We start from the raw sequence: 19,696 nt of genomic DNA on the forward strand, positions 1-19,696 counted from the left end.
GGAAGGGTAGGTAGGTTGGGGCTGTAGAGGAGGAAGGGTGGGGCTGTAGAGGAGGAAGGGTGGGGCTGTAGAGGAGGAAGGCTGGGGCTGTAGAGGAGGAAGGCTGGGGCTGTAGAGGAGGAAGGCTGGGGCTGTAGAGGAGGAAAGGTTGGGCTGTAGAGGAGGAAGGCTGGGGCTGTAGAGGAGGAAGGGTAGGAAGGTTGGGGCTGTAGAGGAGGAAGGGTAGGAAGGCTGGGGCTGTAGAGGAGGAAGGCTGGGGCTGTAGAGGAGGAAGGGTAGGAAGGTTGGGGCTGTAGAGGAGGAAGGGTAGGAAGGCTGGGGCTGTAGAGGAGGAAGGGTAGGAAGGTTGGGGCTGTAGAGGAGGAAGGGTAGGAAGGGTGGGGCTGTAGAGGAGGAAGGGTAGGAAGGCTGGGGCTGTAGAGGAGGAAGGGTAGGGCGGTAGAGGAGGAAGGGTGGGGCTGTAGAGGAGGAAGGGTAGGAAGGTTGGGGCTGTAGAACACTTCCAGGTTCAGAGCTGGAGAACCCTGGCTGCTCTATCCAAGGAAACGCCGATCGGACACAACCTGCTCTCAGGGTACAGAGAAGACATTAGGGGGTCTAGTAGGCCCCTGATGCCTCCTTAAAGAGAACCTGTCACCTGCCCATGCTATGTCAAAATAGGACGTGGCAGCGGAAGGGTTCCAATGAATCAAAGACAAGGACCCTTCAGTGTGGATATAGGGGGGGGGGGGGATGGGAGGTAGGTGGCCCCGGCGGACTCTCACCACATCCTTATACGCCTCGTCTTCGTAGTCCATCTTGCGGCGTCCAATCAGCGTGATTTTGCTGAACAGGCGGCTCTGCGCAATCTCCTTGAGCAGCTCCTTCCCCGTCTCCCCGGACGCACCCAGGACGAAGACGGATCGGTTCATCTCTTTGTATTCCTCTCTCAGCGTCTTGATGTCGGCGGCCATCCTGTAAAAATCGCAAATGAAGAATGACAAAGTGTTGGCTGCGCGTTGTTCTTCAAACACCAGAGGGGGGCGGGAACTTGGATCGCTGTGACCTCATCCGGCCGGCCGCCTGGCAGCGCGCCGACTAATGGATCAACACGTTCTGTTCAGATGAAAAAGGACACAAAATGTTAAACGCGCAATTACCGGAATAAACACAAATCACAGCGACGCTTCCCGGCATGAAGAATTCTCTGCGCCGGTTTAAAGGGATACTACACTAAAAAAAACTCTGTTTAGACGGTCAGAGACTGCAGACACGATACGAGAGATGGTCAGAGACTGCAGACACGATACGAGAGATGGTCAGAGACTGCAGACACGATACGAGAGATGGTCAGAGACTGCAGACACGATACGAGGGATGGTCAGAGACTGCAGACACGATACGAGGGATGGTCAGAGACTGCAGATACGATACGAGGGATGGTCAGAGACTGCAGACACGATACAAGGGATGGTCAGAGACTGCAGACACGATACAAGGGATGGTCAGAGACTGCAGACACAATACAAGGGATGGTCAGAGACTGCAGACACAATACAAGGGATGGTCAGAGACTGCAGACACGATACAAGGGATGGTCAGAGACTGCAGACACGATACGAGGGATGGACAGAGACTGCAGACACGATACGAGGGACGGTCAGAGACTGCAGACACGATACAGGTGATGGTCAGAGACTGCAGACACGATACAGGTGATGGTCAGAGACTGCAGAAACGATACGAGGGATGGTCAGAGACTGCAGACACGATACAAGGGATGGTCAGAGACTGCAGACACGATACAAGGGATGGTCAGAGACTGCAGACACGATACAAGGGATGGTCAGAGACTGCAGACATGATACAAGGGATGGTCAGAGATTGCAGACACGATACAAGGGATGGACAGAGACTGCAGACATGATACAAGGGATGGACAGAGAATGCAGACACGATACAAGGGATGGTCAGAGACTGCATACAAGATACAAGGGATGGTCAGAGACTGCAGACATGATAAAGGAGATTGAGTTAAACTTTCAGCTGACAGGAGGCGGTGTAATCAAAGACTCTGGATCATTATCATTGCTGGATGGAGAACTGATTGGCCCCAATGTGCCTCCACCTATAGGAAGAGAGAATTCCCACCTGTGGATTGCTGTTGCTCGGGAGCTCAGGGCATTGGGGAGCAATTACTAATAAATGGCGACACACCTATACAGCGCATTGTTGTGGTAACGCAGGTTTTATAACGCTACCGTGCACTCCGTATTGTGAGGGAGGCGAACAAATTGTACACTGCCATATATACTGGACTATAGGAGCACTCCCCACCACTATACACTGCCGTATATACAGGACTATAGGAGCACTCCCACCACTATACACTGCCATATATACTGGACTATAGGAGCACCCCCCACCACTGTACACTGCCATATATACTGGACTATAGGAGCACCCCCACCACTGTACACTGCCATATATACTGGACTATAGGAGCACCCCCACCACTGTACACTGCCATATATACTGGACTATAGGAGCACCCCCCACCACTGTACACTGCCATATATACTGGACTATAGGAGCACTCCCCACCACTATACACTGCCATATATACTGGACTATAGGAGCACCCCCCACCACTGTACACTGCCATATATACTGGACTATAGGAGCACCCCCCACCACTGTACACTGCCATATATACTGGACTATAGGAGCACCCCCACCACTGTACACTGCCATATATACTGGACTATAGGAGCACCCCTCACCACTATACACTGCCATATATCCTGGTGTATAGGAGCACCCCCACCACTGTACACTGCCATATATACAGGACTATAGGAGCACTCCCCACCACTATACACTGCCATATATACTGGACTATAGGAGCACCCCCCCCCCACCACTATACACTGCCATATATACTGGACTATAGGAGCACCCCCCCTCCACCACTATACACTGCCATATATACTGGTGTATAGGAGCACCCCCCACCACTATACACTGCCATATATACTGGACTATAGGAGCACCCCCCACCACTATACACTGCTGTATATACTGGACTATAGGAGCACCCCCCCACCACTATACACTGCTGTATATACTGGACTATAGGAGCACCCCCCCCCCCCCACCACTATACACTGCCATATATACCGGTGTATGGGGGCACCCCCCCACCACTATACACTGCCATATATACTGGACTATAGGAGCACCCCCCACCACTATACACTGCTGTATATACTGGACTATAGGAGCACCCCCCACCACTATACACTGCCATATATACTGGACTATAGGAGCACTCCCCACCACTATACACTGCCATATATCCTGGTGTATATGAGCACTCCCACCACTGTACACTGCCATATATACTGGTGTATAGGGGCACTCCCACCACTGTACACTGCCATATATACTAGTGTATAGGGGCACCCCCACCACTGTACACTGCCATATATACTAGTGTATAGGGGCACTCCCCACCACTATACACTGCCATATATCCTGGTGTATATGAGCACTCCCACCACTGTACACTGCCATATATACTGGTGTATAGGGGCACTCCCACCACTATATACTGCCATATATACTGGTGTATAGGAGCACCCCCACCACTGTACACTGCCATATATACTAGTGTATAGGGGCACCCCCACCACTGTACACTGCCATATATACTAGTGTATAGGGGCACTCCCACCACTGTACACTGCCATATACAGTAAAACCTTGGTTTGAGAGTAACTTAGTTTGAGAGCGTTTTGCAAGACAAGAAAATGTTTTAATACATTTTGCCTTGATATACAAGCGATGTCTTGATATAAGAGTAGCGTCATGTCACAACTGATTATAAAAGAGAAGAGAGGCGCCTCTAAGTGTAGCGATATGGTTACATTTAATGAAGGTACAACATTTAGCAACTTATTGCTACACTTAGAGGCGCCTCTCTTCTCTTTTATACCCTGTAAAAAAAATGCTTTGATATACAAGTGCTTTGGATTACAAGCATGTTTCTGGAACAAATTATCCTCGCAATCTGAGGTTTTACTGTATATTGTACTTCTGTATACCCATGACTGTACTGTGCACTGCCGTATATCCCGGTGTATAGGAGCACTTGTTGTATAGAAACGCATGTTTTAGCGCTGGGTTTGGCATATTGCAGGGTGTGCATGAGCCAAATAGCTGGAATACAAGCCTGGCACACATGCACTGCCTAGAGCAGGGTGGTGCCTTATCCTATAAAAACAGAGGCTTGGCATTGGCTACACGCCCGGATCACAAATCTTTACATGCCGATGCCTGTAGAGGACGACGGAGATGGCACGAGATCAATGGGAGCCAGAAGCTCAGGTCCCCCGCCGCGGATCGCGCCGTCACCTGGCTCGCCTGAAATCCTGTCCTGTTAGGGCCGCGCTCCTCAGACCGGCTTCTCTAAGAACAGGCAAAACAATCCATCATATTCTGTGATTGGGGGACTGTTGGTGGTCCCTGAGGACAGGCTCTAGAGGTTGATCTGGAAATGCCACTTGCCTGGCTCTCATGGTTTGTCAGGAGAAGTGACTTCACTGGCTGCATGCTGCAACGTCTCCTAAAAGACAGCCAGGTAACCGGCATTTTCAGTAGCAGCCTCCCCCCAGTACGGACGTCCTGAACCAAGATCTGACAGGGGGAGGAGCCTACAGGGAGAGCAGGTTATAGGAAAGAGGAAGGTGTGGGATCACCGGGGGGGGGGGGGGAGCAGGCGATGCGGGGGTTAATCCCGGTGACACAACTGACCTCAGAGAGCGATGGAGAAATGTCAGCATGACTGAGCAGACCGAGCCCCACCCCCCCATCTGTGTATACAGTGCCCCCAGCCAATAGGGACTGACCTCCCACTAGTGAACCAGAGGGGGTTAACCCTTCATTATCTCTCCTGTAATACCTGAGCAGGGGGATGCCAGGAAAGAGTTACTATCTGGGGGGGGGGGGGTGTAAAAGGGTCATTCCTAGGGGGTCTTTGAAGGGTTAACACCTTGGGGGGGGGGGGGGTAATATGTGTTTTTTTACCTACCTGGAGGGGTGGGGGGGAGTGTAATTGAAGGGGTAATTCCTGGGGGGGGAGGGGGTCAGAGAAGAGTTAATACCTGGAGGGGGGATGCTTTTGAAGGGCTAGTACATAGAAGCGGTTTTACCTGGGGGGGTCATTGCATTGAAGGGTTAATACCTGGAGGAGGGAGGGGGTGTCAGGGGAGGATAAATACCGGGGGGGTGTAATTGAAGGGGGTTATACTGGGGGGGTCAGAGAAGGGTTAATACCTTGAGGGGGGGGGGTAATAAGTGTTTTTACCTGAGGGGTGTCAGAGAAGGATCAATGCCTGGGGGGGGGGGGGTGTATTTGAAGGGGTAATTCCTAGGGGGGAATTGAAGGGCCAATACCGGGTGGAGGGGGGTCATTAAAGAGTTAATACCTGCAGGGGGTGTCTTTGAAGGGCTAGTACCTGGGGGGGGAGAAGCATTTTTACCTGGGGGGGGGGGGGGGTCATTGCATTGAAGGGTTAATACCTGAGGGGGGGTATCAGGGAAGGGTTAATACATGGGGGGGGTGTCAGTCAGAAGAGTGAGAACACCAGGGGCAGTAATTGAAAGCTTAACACCTGGGTGGGGTGTGTTATTGGGGGGGGTAAAAGGGTTTTTATTGGGGGGAGGCAGGAAAGGGTTAATAGCTGGGGGGGGGGGGGGGGAATAGAAGTATGACCTGGGAGGGGGTGTAATAATAGGAGTATTACCTGGTGGGTGAAGGAAGGGTTAATACTTGGGAAGGGTGGGGTCAGGGAAGGAGTATTTCCTGGGGGGGGGGGGGGGGGGGTAATAGAAGTCTGATTACCTGGGTAGGTCCCCGGGGTCGGAGTGCTCCTGGTGGAAGGTGATCGCAGCGATGAGAACCAGAACACACAGAGCGATCCACACACCTCCCCCCAACATTGAGACACCCGGCCGGCTACTGCGCATGTGCGGCTCTCTCCCTGCGCTCCACACTACCGTATAGTACTGCCTCCGCTCCTCACTACACCGCCGTATATACTGGAGTATAAGAGCATCTCAACCATTGTAATATACACCGCCGTATATATTGGAGTATAAGAGCACTTCTACCATTGTAATATACACCGCCGTATATACTGGAGTATAAGAGCACTTCTACCATTGTAATATACACTGCCGTATACATTGGAGTATATGAGCTGTACTGTACATACACTGCCATAATTGCTGGTGTTTTTCCAAAAATGTCAGAGGTGTACTTACTTTTGTGAGTTACTGTGTATATATATATATATATATATATATATATATATATATATATATATATTGGAGGGGATTTTAACAAACTTTTCTGCTGATTTCCCACCTTTTGTTAGTCTGAAGAAATAGCTGTGTGTTTCTCTGTGTCCATGTGCAATGTAAATGGGAGTGACTTTATAATTATCAATCAGCTGCTGCACTTGCAGGGCTCTAACGAGGAAAGTGTCAGGGGTCTGCATTAAGGATGAGCTCCGGCGTGTTCGCATAGAACACGTGCAGAGCCCGCCAGGAAGTCGGCACCCGCGCTGCGCTAATCACAGCCAGGCAGACATTGTCCCGATGCTCGGCTGCAGAGATCGGAAAATGTCTGCCTGGCTGTGATTAGCGCAGCGCGGGTGCCGACTTCCTGGCGGGCTCTGCACGTGTTCTATGCGAACACGCCGGAGCTCATCCTTGGTCTGCATCCCTTTAGATGTGATTTCCCTTCGGAAAGTATCTCATCCCCAAAAAAATTACATTTTTGTTGCAGGGGATGCCCAAAACCTGACTTGTATCTTAGTATTGGTCTATTCATTTTTAATTTGTTATCTTTGGCTGGAGCTCCAAATTCTTTTCCACTTGTGAGATCGGAGCAGCTTTGTATGCTGCAAAAACTTGCCTCGCCTACAGGGGGCGCCAATAACAAATCCTTCAGCAAGATGTAAATCTATCTATACACTCACCGGCCACTTTATTAGGTACACCTTGGAGGAAATCTTAGCAAGCCGTTCCTCTCAGATCTAAGAGGAGATTTTCTTAGTTTGGAGAAATTTCCTCTCACTTCCTGTTTGGTGTCCCCGGCGCTGTTGTTGATACAACGCCACTAAATTGGTGATAATCGCCTTACGCACGGGCATCAGGAATTATACACAGCTTCAGGCATGGGCCCCCTGGAGCAGAAAAAAGATATATATATATTTTTTTTTTTAAAAAGGGGGGGTTGCCATCGAGGGCCCTGGGGACCTCTGGGCCCTTTAATATATATATATATTTTTTTTTATAAAGAGAAATTACAAAAAAAGGGGGGTTGCCATCCGGGACCTCTGGGCCCTTTAATAAAAAATAAATAAAAAAATATATAAAAAAAGAGGGTCGTCATCTGGTGCCCTGGGGACCTCCGGACCTCTAAAAAAAATTAATAAAAAATTGGCCCTTTAATAAAAGATAAAATAAAAATATATAATTTTTTTTATATATAAAAAGAAAAGGGGGGGTTGCCATCTGGGGCCCTGGGGACCTCTGGGCCCTTTAATATATATATATTTTTTTTTTATAAAGAGAAATTACAAAAAAAGGGGGGTTGCCATCCGGGACCTCTGGGCCCTTTAATAAAAAATAAATAAAAACATATATAAAAAAATAAAAATAACATTTATAAAAATAAAAAAAAAGGGGGTTGCCATCCAGGGCCCTGGGGACCTATGGGCACTTTAATAAAAAAATATATATATACACAAAAATAAAAAAATAAACATTTAAGTTTGCCACATGGGGCCCTGGGGACCTCTGAGCCCTTTAATATATATATATATATATATATATATATATATATATATATATATATATATATATATATATATAAATTATTATTAAATGGCCCAGAGGTCCCCAGATGACAGCCCCCCTTTTTTTATATTTTTTTGATAAAAAAAATGTATATATTTTTTTTATTTCTTTTTAATATATATATATATATTAAAAAATAAAATAAAAAAATATATTAAAAAATATTTTTTTTATATCAAAAAAATATGTAAAAAAAGAGGGTCGTCATCTGGTGCCCTGGGGACCTCCGGACCTCTAAAAAAAATTAATAAAAAATTGGCCCTTTAATAAAAGATAAAATAAAAATATATAATTTTTTTTTTATATATAAAAAGAAAAGGGGGGGTTGCCATTTGGGCCCCTGGGGACCTCCGGACCCCTTACAGGTGTACTGCCTGTACCCCCCCTGATGGCGGCCCTGCGGACGGGATACAAAATAAGAACTGTAATACTTTACGTGTAACACAAGAGGGCAGCACATAACCAGAGAGGAGATCGCTCACACACTCTGATAGGACAATACAAGTACTAAACTGATTGGATCTTTTCTCCCAACTTTGTGAATTTATATACAGCGCCTTGAAAAAGTATTCATACCCCTTGAAATTCTCCACACTTTCTCATGTTACACCCAAAAACATAAATGTATTTTATTGGGATTTTATGTGAGGGACCAACACAAAGTGTCACATAATTGTGATGTGGAAGGAAAATGATACAAATAAATATGTGAAAAGTGTGGGGGGGAGGGGCATTTGTATGGCGCCCCCCGGAGTCAATACTTTGTAGAACCCCCTTTCTCTACAAGTCTTTTTGGGGGTGTTTCTACCAGCTTTGCACATCTAGAGAGGGACATTTCTGCCCATTCTTCTTTGTAAAATATCTCAAGCTCTGTCAGATTGGATGGAGAGCGTCTGTGATCAGCAATTTTCAAGTCTTGCCACAGATTCTCAATGGGATTTAGGTCTGGACTGTGACTGGGCCATTCTAACACATGAATAGGCTTTGATCTAAACCGTTCCATTGTAGCTCTGGCTGTACTTTAGGGTCGTTGTCCTGCTGGAAGGGGAACCCCCCCCCCCCCCCCCCTCCGCCCCGGTCTCAAGTCTTTTTCAGACTCTTAACAGGTTTTCTTCTAAGATTGTCCTGTATTTGTCTCCATCCATCTTCCCATCAACTCTGACCAGCTTCCCTGTCCCTGCTGAAGAAAAGCATCCCCACCACATGATGCTGCCACCACCATGTTTCACAGTGGTGTGTTCAGGGTGATGTGCAGTGTTAGTTTTCCCCGCACATAGCGTTTTTCTCTTAGACCAAAAAGTTCAATTTTGGTGTCAGAGCACCTTCTTCCACATGTTTGCTGTGTCCCCTCCCCCACATGTTTGCTGTGTCCCCTCCCCCACATGGCTTCTCACAAACTGCAAACAGGACTTCATATGTCTTTCTTTCTCCAATGTCTTTCTTCTTGTCACTCTTCTATAAAGGGCAGATTTGTGGAGAGACCACTAATAGTTGTCCTGTGGACAGATTCTCCCCCCTAAGCTGTGGATCTCTGCAGCTCCTCCAGAGTTACCATGGGGCCTCATGGCTGCTTCTCTGATGAATGCTCTCCTTGCCCGGCCCGGTCAGTTTAGGTGGACGGCCATGTCTTGGTAGGTTTGCGGTTGTGCCATACTCTTTCCATTTTCCGATGATGGATTGAACAGAAGCTCCGTGAGATGATCAAAGCTTGGGAGATTTTTTTAAAACCTAACCTTGCTTTATACTTCTCCACAACTTTATCCCTGACCTGTCTGGTGTGTTCCTTGGCCTTCATGATGCTGCTTGTTCACTAAGGTTCTCTAACAAACCTCTGAGGGCTTCACAGAACAGCCGTAGTTATACTGAGATTACATTACACACAGGTGGACTCTACTTACTAATTAGGTGACTTCTGAAGGCGATTGGTTCCACCAGATTTTAGTTGGGGGTATCAGAGTAAAGTGGGCGCCATACAATTGCACCCCCACACTTTTCACATATTCATTTGTAAAACAATTATGTGACACTTTGTGTTGGTCCATCACATAAAATCCCAATAAAATACATTTACGTTTTGGCTGTAACATGAGAAAATTTGGAAAATTTCAAGGGGTATGAAGACTTTTTCAAGGCACTGTGTGTACCCGAGACATTCATTACTTATTTTTTTATCTTTATTAGTAGTAGTTTTTTTATTATTATTATTATTATTATTATTATTATTATTATTATTATTATTATTATTATTATTTGTTGTTAATTATTTAATATTATAAGTAGTAGAATTTCGTTATTTATTATTATTAGTTATTGTTGTTCATTATTTATTAGTAGTGGTTCATTGTTTCCTATTTTCTGTATCACTATTAATTGTTATTCAATCATTATTATTACTAATAGCTTTTTATTATTATTAGTAGTAGTTGTTGTTGTTGCTGTTGTTATTGTCCTTTATTTATTAGTAGCAATAGTAGTTCATTACTACCTGTTAGCAGTAGTAGTAATTGTTGTTCTTTATTTATTATTAGTAGTAGTAGTAGTAGCAGTAGTTCATTATTTATTATTACGATTGTTAGTAGTATTTGGTGTTATCGCTCTCACTCTCTCATACTGGTCACTGGAAGGACAACATGGCCCCTCATGGCAAAGAACTCTCTGAGGATCTGAAATAAAGAATTGTGTCTCTACATAAAGATGGCCGAGGATATAAGAAGATTGACAAGACCCTGAAACTGAGCTGCAGCACGGGGGCCAAGACCATCCAGCGGTATAACAGGACGGGTTCCCCTCCCCCCGCCTCGCCATGGTCCACCAAAGAAGTTGAGGTCACGTGCTCAGCGTCATATCCAGAGGTTGTCTTTGGGAAATAGACGTATGAGTGCTGCCAGCATTGCTGCAGAGGGTGAAGGGGTGGGGGAGGGTCAGCCTGTCGGTGCTCAGACCATACGCCGCACACTGCATCAAATTGGTCTGCATGGCTGTCGTCCCAGAAGGAAGCCTCTTCTAAAGATGATGCACAAGAAAGAGCGGCAAACAGTTTGCTGAAGACAAGCAGACTAAGGACATGGATTACTGGAAATATGTCCTGTGGTCTGATGAGACAAGATAAAGGTATTTGGTGTCAGATGGTGTCAGGCGTGTGTGGGAGGGGGGGAGGGACCAGGTGAAGAGAACAAAGACAAGTGTGTCTTGTCTACAGTCAGGCATGGTGGGGGGAGGGTCATGGTCTGGGGCTGCATGAGTGCTGCCGGCACTAGGGAGCTACAGATCATTGAGGGGACCATGAATGCCAATATGTACTGTGACATACTGAAGAAGAGCATGATCCCCTCCCTTCAGAGACTGGGCCGCAGGGCAGTATTCCAACATGATAACAACCCCAAACACACCTCCAAGACCACCACTGCCTTGCTAAAGAAGCTGAGGGTAAAGGTGATGGACTGGCCAAGCATGTCTCCAGACCTAAACCCTATTGATCATCTGTGGGACATCCTCAAACGGAAGGTGGAGGAGCGCAAGGTCTCCAACACCCACCAGCTCCGTGATGTCGTCATGGAGGAGGGGAAGAGGACTCCAGTGACAACCTGTGAAGCTCTGGTGACCTCCATGCCAAAGAGGGTAAAAAATAATGGTGGCCACACAAAATATTGACACTTTGGGCCCAATTTGGACATTTTTTCCCTTAGGGGTGTACTCACTTTAGGATTAAGGCAGTGCTGGAAAATGCATATATAAAAAGACGTTTTAGGATAAAGAAAATGTATTTATGATTGTAAGGTTGGAGTTCCACCTGTCAGCACCCCCCCCCCCCCCCCGAGTTCTGTTGTACAGTTAGCCCCAGGAACTGACACCTTGACCGGCCAGCTTGGCCCGCATGTACAACTAAAGAAAGACGTCAAATTAAAAAAGTTACGGATCCGCAAAATACTATGGGGCAGATCCAGGTAGATTGGCGCATTCTTCCGTCCGCTAGGCTGCCGTAACTTACATTTTTTTTTTTGGTATCCTGACAGAATTTCCACCGTAATTTACGGCGGCGTAGCGTAACTTAGGCGGCGTAAGGGCGCGCAATTCAAATGTATGTGATGGGGGCGTGTTTTATGCAAATACGTCTTGACCCGACGTAAATGACGTGCGCCGTCCGTGGGGGTATGCCAGTGCGCATGCTCGAAATTAAACCGGAACAAGCCAATGCTTACGACGGTGACGTCATTCTATGCAAAGCCCTATTCGCGAACGACTTACGCAAACGACGTAACATTTTCAAAATTCGACGCGGGAACGGCGGCCATACTTAACATAGGATACGCCTCATATAGCAGGGGTAACTATACGCCGGAAAAAGCCGAACGCAAACGACGTAAAAAAAGGCGCTGGCAGGACGTACGTTCGTGGATCGCCGTATCTAGCTAATTTGCATACTGGACGCGGAAATCGACGGAAACGCCACCTAGCGGCCAGCGTAAATATGCACCTACGATCCGTACGTCAGTCGGATCGCTCCCTCATTCAGTCGTATCTTGTTTTGTGGATACAAAACAAAAATACGACGCGGGAACTTAGAAATTACGCGGCGTATCAATAGATACGCCGGCGTAATTCGTTTGTGGATTTGGCCCTATCATTTGAACTTACACAGTTCCTGGAATGCACCGCTTTTTGCCGAGTCTTTGATCTGGGGGGCGTCCGGACTTTCCCAGACTCGCCCCTGGGTTGCCCGTATGGCAGAAGATTGGCAGAGCGGTTTATCTAAAGTGCCGTTTTGCAGGCTCAACTTCCAAACAGCTGCGCGGGACAGAGGTGAATGGGCCCCCGCCCGGATCATTCCCTTTTTTCCTCCCTCGGGTTCCCGGCTTTACTGCCAAATGTGACAGCCATCACCTGACTCCACCCGGCTCCCCCGACACCGTCTGATACCGAGCAGCTGAACCAACCTTCACAAAGAGCCCCCCCCCCCCCACCCCGCAAAGAGACTGGATAAAGGGTTACGCAACGCTGACTGTTTTCACATCGGAATACTAATGATTATCATTAATGAAGCCGAACGCCGCAGTCTGTCTCTCATTGTCCGCCGGGGGCCCCACCGCCAGGCCCGCCTCGGTACCTGGCAGAGGGGACCCCTCCGGAGCCCGGGGACACAGCTGACGTGGCACCGAGGATTAAATTCATTAACAATATTGCTTGAATTGCAAGTGTCTCTCTTCATATTGAGACGCCTCTAATACTTACGGCCTGTGAATGGCGCCGAGCGGCGGGCGCACGGCTTGGGGTCAGCTGGCTCGGGTAATCCTCTTAAAAAATTAAGGAATACATAATTTTATGAGTCCCCGATGGGGAGGGATGCCATCATCAGTTTGATATAAATCTGCTATTGATTTACACTAAACAAAAGGGGCTAATAAAAGCGCACGGCGGCTTTTCAAGTGTCGCTCACAATTAACGGCGAGGGGGGGGGGCTTCTTGTGTGAATCTTCATAGATGTTGAAGGAAGATTTGGAACAAACGAGAGGCAAGACCTACAGGCGCCAAACGTACATCATTTATTTATTACAGGCGCTGAGAATATTCACAACGATTTATACTCGCTCGCCGGACACTTACACCTTCCTGGTAGCGGGTTGGACCCCCTGTTGCCTTCAGAATTGCCTTCATTTTTTGGGTATAGATTCAACAAGGTGTTGGAAACATTCCTTAGCGATTTTGGTCCATATTGACATGATGGCATTACGCAGTTGCTGCAGATTTGTCGGCTGCACATCCAGGGTGATCTTTAATACTGATTGGACCCTGGGCAAACATTTTCTTGGGGCCCCCAGCTGCTACCTCGCATGCAATTTTGGGGAATGAGGGAATAAAAGATAGCGGGGGTGAGTGGGTGGGGGGAGAGAGAGAGCAAGAGAGAGGGGAGTAAGCGAGAGATAGGGGGTGAGAGAGAGGGACAAGGGTGAGAGAGGGGGTGGGTGTAGGGGGGTGAGAGAGAGGGACAGAGGTGAGAGAGAGGGGCTGGGTGAAGTAGGATGAGAGAAAGGGAGGTGAAAGAGAGAGAGAGAGAGGGGGGGCCAGGGGGGTGAGAGAGAGGGGGTGGGAGAGAGAGAGGGTGGGTGAGGGGGATGAGAGAGAGAGAGGGTGAGAAAGAGGGGTGTGAGAGAAAGAGGTGGTGAGAGAGGGTGAGGGAAAGAGAGGGTAAGAGAGAGGGGGGAAAGTGAGAAAGGGGTTGAGAGAGAGAAGGTGGGTCAGGGGGATGAGAGAAAGAGAGAGGGGGTGAGAAAGAGGGGTGTGAGAGAAAGAGGTGGTGAGGATGGTGAAAGAGAGAGAGAAAGGGGAAAGTGAGAAAGGGGGTGAGAGAGAGAGGGTGGGAGAGAGAGGGAGGTGAGGGGGGATGAGCGAGAGGGGGTGAGAGAGAGAGAAGGGTGAGAGGGGAGAGAGAGGGTGAGGGTGAGAGAGAGGTACAGGGGTGAGAGAGAAAGGGGGGTGGGAGAGAGAAAGTTAGGAGGGAACTTGTCAGGAACCTCATGTTAGCTGTCAAGGGGATCATGCGGGGATCATTACTGGATGGTCTTTCAGCTTGTAAGAGGGGCTCAGTTACAGTGGCGTCACTAGGGTTGGTGTCACCTGATGCGGTAAAAAATTGTGTCACCCTCCCACCTCTGGCATTAAGCAGGCTAGTGCATCGGTGCGGCTCGTCCCCCTTAACTTGCCACAATGGATGGAGTCGGGATGTGGGGGATGGATGGAGCCAGGATGGGATTGGGGGGGTGAATGGAGCTGGGATTGAGCCAGGATGGGATCGGAGGGGAAGGATGCAGCCGGGATGGGATCAGAGGGGGTGGATGTACCTGGGATTAGATTGGAGGGGGTGGATGGAGCTGGGATGGGATTGGGGGTGGATGGAGCCGGGATGGGATGGGGGGGGTTTGGTGGATGGAGCTGGGTTGGGATCCGGGGGGTGGATGGAGCTGGGATGGGGTCAGGGGTGTGGATGGAGCCAGGGTGGGATCGAGGGGGTGGATGGAGCCGAGATGGGATCAGAGGGGAAGGATACAGCTGGGATGGGATCGGAGGGGGTGGATGTACCTGGGATTGGATCGGAGGGGGTGGATGGAGCTGGGAGGGGATCGGGGGGTTGGATGGAGCCGGGATGGGATCAGGGGGTTTGGTGGATAGAGCTGGGATGGGATCGGGGGTAGGGATGGAGCCAGGGTGGGATCGGGGGGTGGATGGAGCTGGGATAGGATGGGGGGGATTAAACGATATGTGCTAGGGTGTGCTTTGGGAAGAAAGAGGAATTGTGCTGGGGGGGTCAAACTTCAAATCTGCCCCCCTTCTTCTACTTCTAGCACTGGTTAGGGGTGGAGACCGTGGATAGAGGGGGCGGCACTCCGGCGCCCCTAATGGATGGCCCGCTACTGCCTACAGGTGCGGTTACATCCACATAGGTGTGGGGTGTTTTTAGCTCCCATGCCCCAAGTGCTGCCAACCGGGTTTATAACAGGGCACTGACTCACCCATGACATCACTGCAGGGGGGCTCTACCTAAAAGGGGCCTAGCACCTGATGACCTTACATACTGTAACCAGATTCTGGTACACAACCACCTAGTGGCAAAGTAGGGTAACTGCACCTGCCTACAAGCTTGTTATCCCTGAGTCTGAATCAGCTTAACCGTTACTGACCTTGCCTTCACCTGACCTGACTCTGGACTGTCCCTGCCTGTTTATGCCTGTTGCCTACCTGTGTCACCGACCTCAGAATGGACTCTTGACGAAGATTCTTCCTATCTACTCTGCATGTTGCCAACATCTGCTCATCTCTGACCGCGATCCTGATCGTGATTTGGTGCTTTCTTGCCCGGATGTTATCAAACTCTGCCCCCTACTGGTCTGGATGAAGTCAGGGTGCCCTCATCACTGTGCTTCTGCTTACCTGACACCAGCGCACCCAAGTTCCAAGGCTTCCTGACACCTGCCCCCTTCCATTGACCCAGCAGTTCCCGTCTCAAGTTCTAGGAGTGCTTGGATGGGAATTGTGTCCACCTTTTTTATCTTGAGATCCTCATTCAGGTGCGCGACCGATGAGCGTGAGACTGACGATTCAAAGGGCATCACGTCCTCCTCTCATGGCCGGGAAAGAATTTATTGTAATGCAATCTGCATTGCATTCAGTGGAGCACAGGGGAGACATTGGGGGTCTTTTCGAGACTGGATGTCTCATTAAAGAGAACCTGTCACCAAAAAAATCATCACATGACATAGGGGAATTTTTGTCCCCATGTCATAAACAAAAAAAAGTTTGTAAAAATGTTTTTTTTACAAAAAGGCTTAAAGCGGTAGTTCCCCCTTAAAAACAACTTTTTTTTCCCCACTGCCCCCCCACATTCCATCACGATTAAAGCGGATGTGCCACTAAAAAAATATATTAAAAGCCAGCAGCTACAAATACTGCAGCTGCTGACTTTTAATATAAGGACACTTACCTGTCCTGGAGTCCAGCGCCGATCGCAGCAGATGACGAGCGATCGCTCGTCACCCTGCTGCTCCCCCCTCCATCCACGGTGAGGGAACCAGGAAGTGAAGCGCTCCGGCTTCACTGCCCGGTTCCCTACGGCGCATGCGCGAGTCGCGCTGCGCCCGCCGATTGGCTCCCGCTGTGTGCTGGGAGCCGAGTGTTCCCAGCATACAACGGGGGACGGACGGGAAGCAAGGGAAAAACCCGTCTTTTTCCCGCATCGTAGGGCCGGAAGTGGGTTCAGATACCTGTCTGTAGACAGGTATCTGCACCCCCCTCCCCCCTGAAAGGTGTCAAATGTGACACCGGAGGGGGGGAGGGTGCCGATCAGCGGGACTTCACTTTAGAGTGGAGATCCGCTTTAAGGCACATATTTTTTTTTTCCTGTGGGCGTTCCTCACATGGTGTTGATTGACGTTTTCCCCAAAAACGAGCCCTCCCCCCGTAAGCCGCGTCACGGTTGGCGAAAGGAGCCGAACGGCGAGTCGGCGCTATACTGCGCATGCGCATCGCCGTTCGGCTCCTTTCGCCAATCGTGACGCGGCTTACGCGACGGGGGGAGAGCTCGTTTTTGGGCAAAACGTCAATCAACACCATGTGAGGAACGCCCTCTCCCGCAGGACTCGCAACCCGGATGCACGGGTGAATATGCTGTATCAAGGTATGTACAGCAGGAAAAAAAAAATATGTGCCTTAATCGTGATGGAATGTGGGGGGGCAGTGGAAAAAAAAAAAGTTGTTTTTAAGGGGGAACCACCGCTTTAAGCACCTGGAAGAGAATGGCCCAGATTCACAAAGCACTTACGCCGACGTATAACAAGTTACGCAGACGTAAGTGCAAATGTGCGCCGGCGTATCTGTGCGCCAGACCCACAAACAGATATGCGCCTAAAACCAGGCTACACCCTGCCGACATAGCCGACGTAGCTTGCTTACGCCGGCGTAGTGTGGGCGCGAATTTAGGCTGGACTCATGGTGCCGCTCCCATTGATTAGCCATTCAAACATGCAAATGAGGGAAATACGGCGATTCACGAACCTGCGTGTGCCGTGGGCATGCTACGCGAGATGCGCGTAAGTTGTACGTCCGGCGTAAAGTTATTCCCCATAAAGGAGGTGCAACCCAGCAGCAGACATGCAAAGGTCTGCACCAGGGAACACAAGCCGGCATATTTTACGTTGGACGTGTGTCTGGCTGGGCGTAGGTTACGTTCACGCCGTACGCAGTGATCCGGCGTAGTTTAGGCAGTTGTTCCAACATGGTTGTGAGCAGCCACTGGAGGATGCGTCCACGTCTCGGCGCATGCGCCGTTCGTGATACATATCTGTCTGGCGCTCAGCCCATCATTTGCATGGGGTCACGCCCACTTCCACCTACGCCAGAGTACGCCTTCGAATCCCACGCCACGTTGGCGCAGCGTTGGGAGCACTGGCTTGCTGAATGCATTGCTTGCCTCTCTGCGCTACGTTGGTTACTCTACGGCGGCGTAATGTGCGCCCACGCTCTGTGAATCTGGGCCATTATATTCATCATCAGTAGTGTCAATGCTTACGGCTAGACATGTGTAATTCGCTTCGTTACGAATAATTTTTTTAAGGAATACCGACAAATTCGTAAATGCAGAAATATCTGAATTAACGTAAACCCGTTTAACACATTTTTCCAAATGTTTGTAAATCCGAATATTTGAAAATTTGAAAATGCGAAAATTCAAATATTCATAAATTCGGAAATTCTAAATTCTAAAATCCGGAAATTCGATAATCCAGAAATTGGGAAATTGGATATTCGAAGAACGGAAAATACGACTGAAAATTCAAAGTACGAATATCCGAAAATAAGAACGAAAATCCGTTACTAACTATTAAAACTATTAGCTATTGGAATTTCCTTTTAAAATTTGTTAGTGTTAGTGAATGTAACGAATACGAATTTATCCGAAGTTGCGAATTATCCGAAATAACGAATGCCGCATCTAAAGGAATAGAACGTAAAGAATTAATAATAATAAATTATAAAAAAAAATTATTTTGATTATTATAAATTTGTATTATTTATTCGTTCCATTTGTTTAGTTGCGTCATTCATTATTTCGGATAGGGTATATAGACAGGCTAGGGTAGTATATAGACAGGCTAGGGTAGTATAGGGGGGCTAGGGTAGTATAGGGGTAGGTTAGGGTATATAGACAGGCTAGGGTAGTATATGGACAGGCTAGGGTCGTATATGGACAACTAGGACAGGCTAGGGTAGTATATAGACAGGCTAGGGCAGTATAGGGGCAGGCTAGGGTAGTATATAGACAGGCTAGGGCAGTATAGGGGCTAGGGTAGTATATGGACAGGCTAGGGTACTATATGGACAGGTCAAGGCAGTATAGGGGCAGGCTAGGGTATGATATAGACAGCCTAGGGTAATATATAGACAGGCTAGGGCAGTATTGGGGCGGGCTAGGATAGTATATAGACAGGCTAGGGCAGTATAGGGGGCTAGGGCAGGTTAGTGTATATAGACAGGCTGGGGTAGTATATGGACAGGCTAGGGTAGTATATGTACAGAGTAAGGCAGTATAGGGGCAGGTTAGGGTATATAGACAGACTAGGGTAGTATATAGACAGACTAGGGTAGTATATGGACAGGCTAGGGTAGTATATGGACAGGTTAAGGCAGTAAAGGGGCAGGCTAGGGTATATAGACAGGCTAGGCTAGTATATAGACAGTCTAAGGCAGTATAGGGGCAGGCTAGGGTAGTATATAGACAGACTAGGGCAGTATAGGGGGGGCTAGGGTAGTATAGGGGCAGGTTAGGGTATATAGACAGGCTAGGGTAGTATATGGACAGGTTAAGGTAGTATACGGACAGGCTAGAGTATATAGACAGGCTAGGCTAGTATATAGACAAGCTAGGGCTGTGTAGGGGCGGGCTAGGGTAGTATAGGGGCAGGTTAGGTTATATAGACAGGCTAGGCAAGTATATAGACAGGCTAGGGTAGTATAGGAGCAGGTTAGGGTATGTAGACAGGCTAGGGTAGTATATGGACAGGTTAAGGTAGTATACGGACAGGCTAGGGTATATAGACAGGCTAGGCTAGTATATAGACAAGCTAGGGCAGTGTAGGGGTGGGCTAGGGTAGTATAGGGGCAGGTTAGGGTATATAGACAGGCTAGGCAAGTATATAGACAGGCTAGGGCAGTGTAAGGGCGGGCTAGGGTAGTATAGGGGCAGGTTAGGGTATATAGACAGGCTAGGCAAGTATATAGACAGGCTAGGGCAGTATAGGGG

At 48.5% G+C, this 19,696-nt stretch overlaps 1 protein-coding gene across 2 annotated transcripts in view; it reads right to left on the bottom strand.

The window, feature by feature from the left end:
* The window catches only part of HTATIP2 (HIV-1 Tat interactive protein 2), a 31,248-nt gene extending 25,209 nt beyond the window's left edge, over positions 1-6,039 (bottom strand). For both annotated transcript variants that reach the window (XR_005744149.1, XM_040327907.1), the window contains exons 1-2: positions 5,885-6,039; positions 765-954 (exon numbers count right to left, since the gene is read on the bottom strand). Coding sequence is in view for 1 of the 2 variants with exons in the window: in XM_040327907.1 (XP_040183841.1) it covers positions 765-954; positions 5,885-6,009 (315 nt within the window). In the remaining variant the exon portion in view is untranslated. The remainder of the gene's footprint in view (positions 1-764; positions 955-5,884) is intronic.
* Between the last annotated feature and the right edge of the window lie 13,657 nt (positions 6,040-19,696).

Source organism: Rana temporaria, chromosome 11, assembly GCF_905171775.1.
Source record: "Rana temporaria chromosome 11, aRanTem1.1, whole genome shotgun sequence".
Classification (NCBI taxonomy): domain Eukaryota; kingdom Metazoa; phylum Chordata; class Amphibia; order Anura; family Ranidae; genus Rana; species Rana temporaria.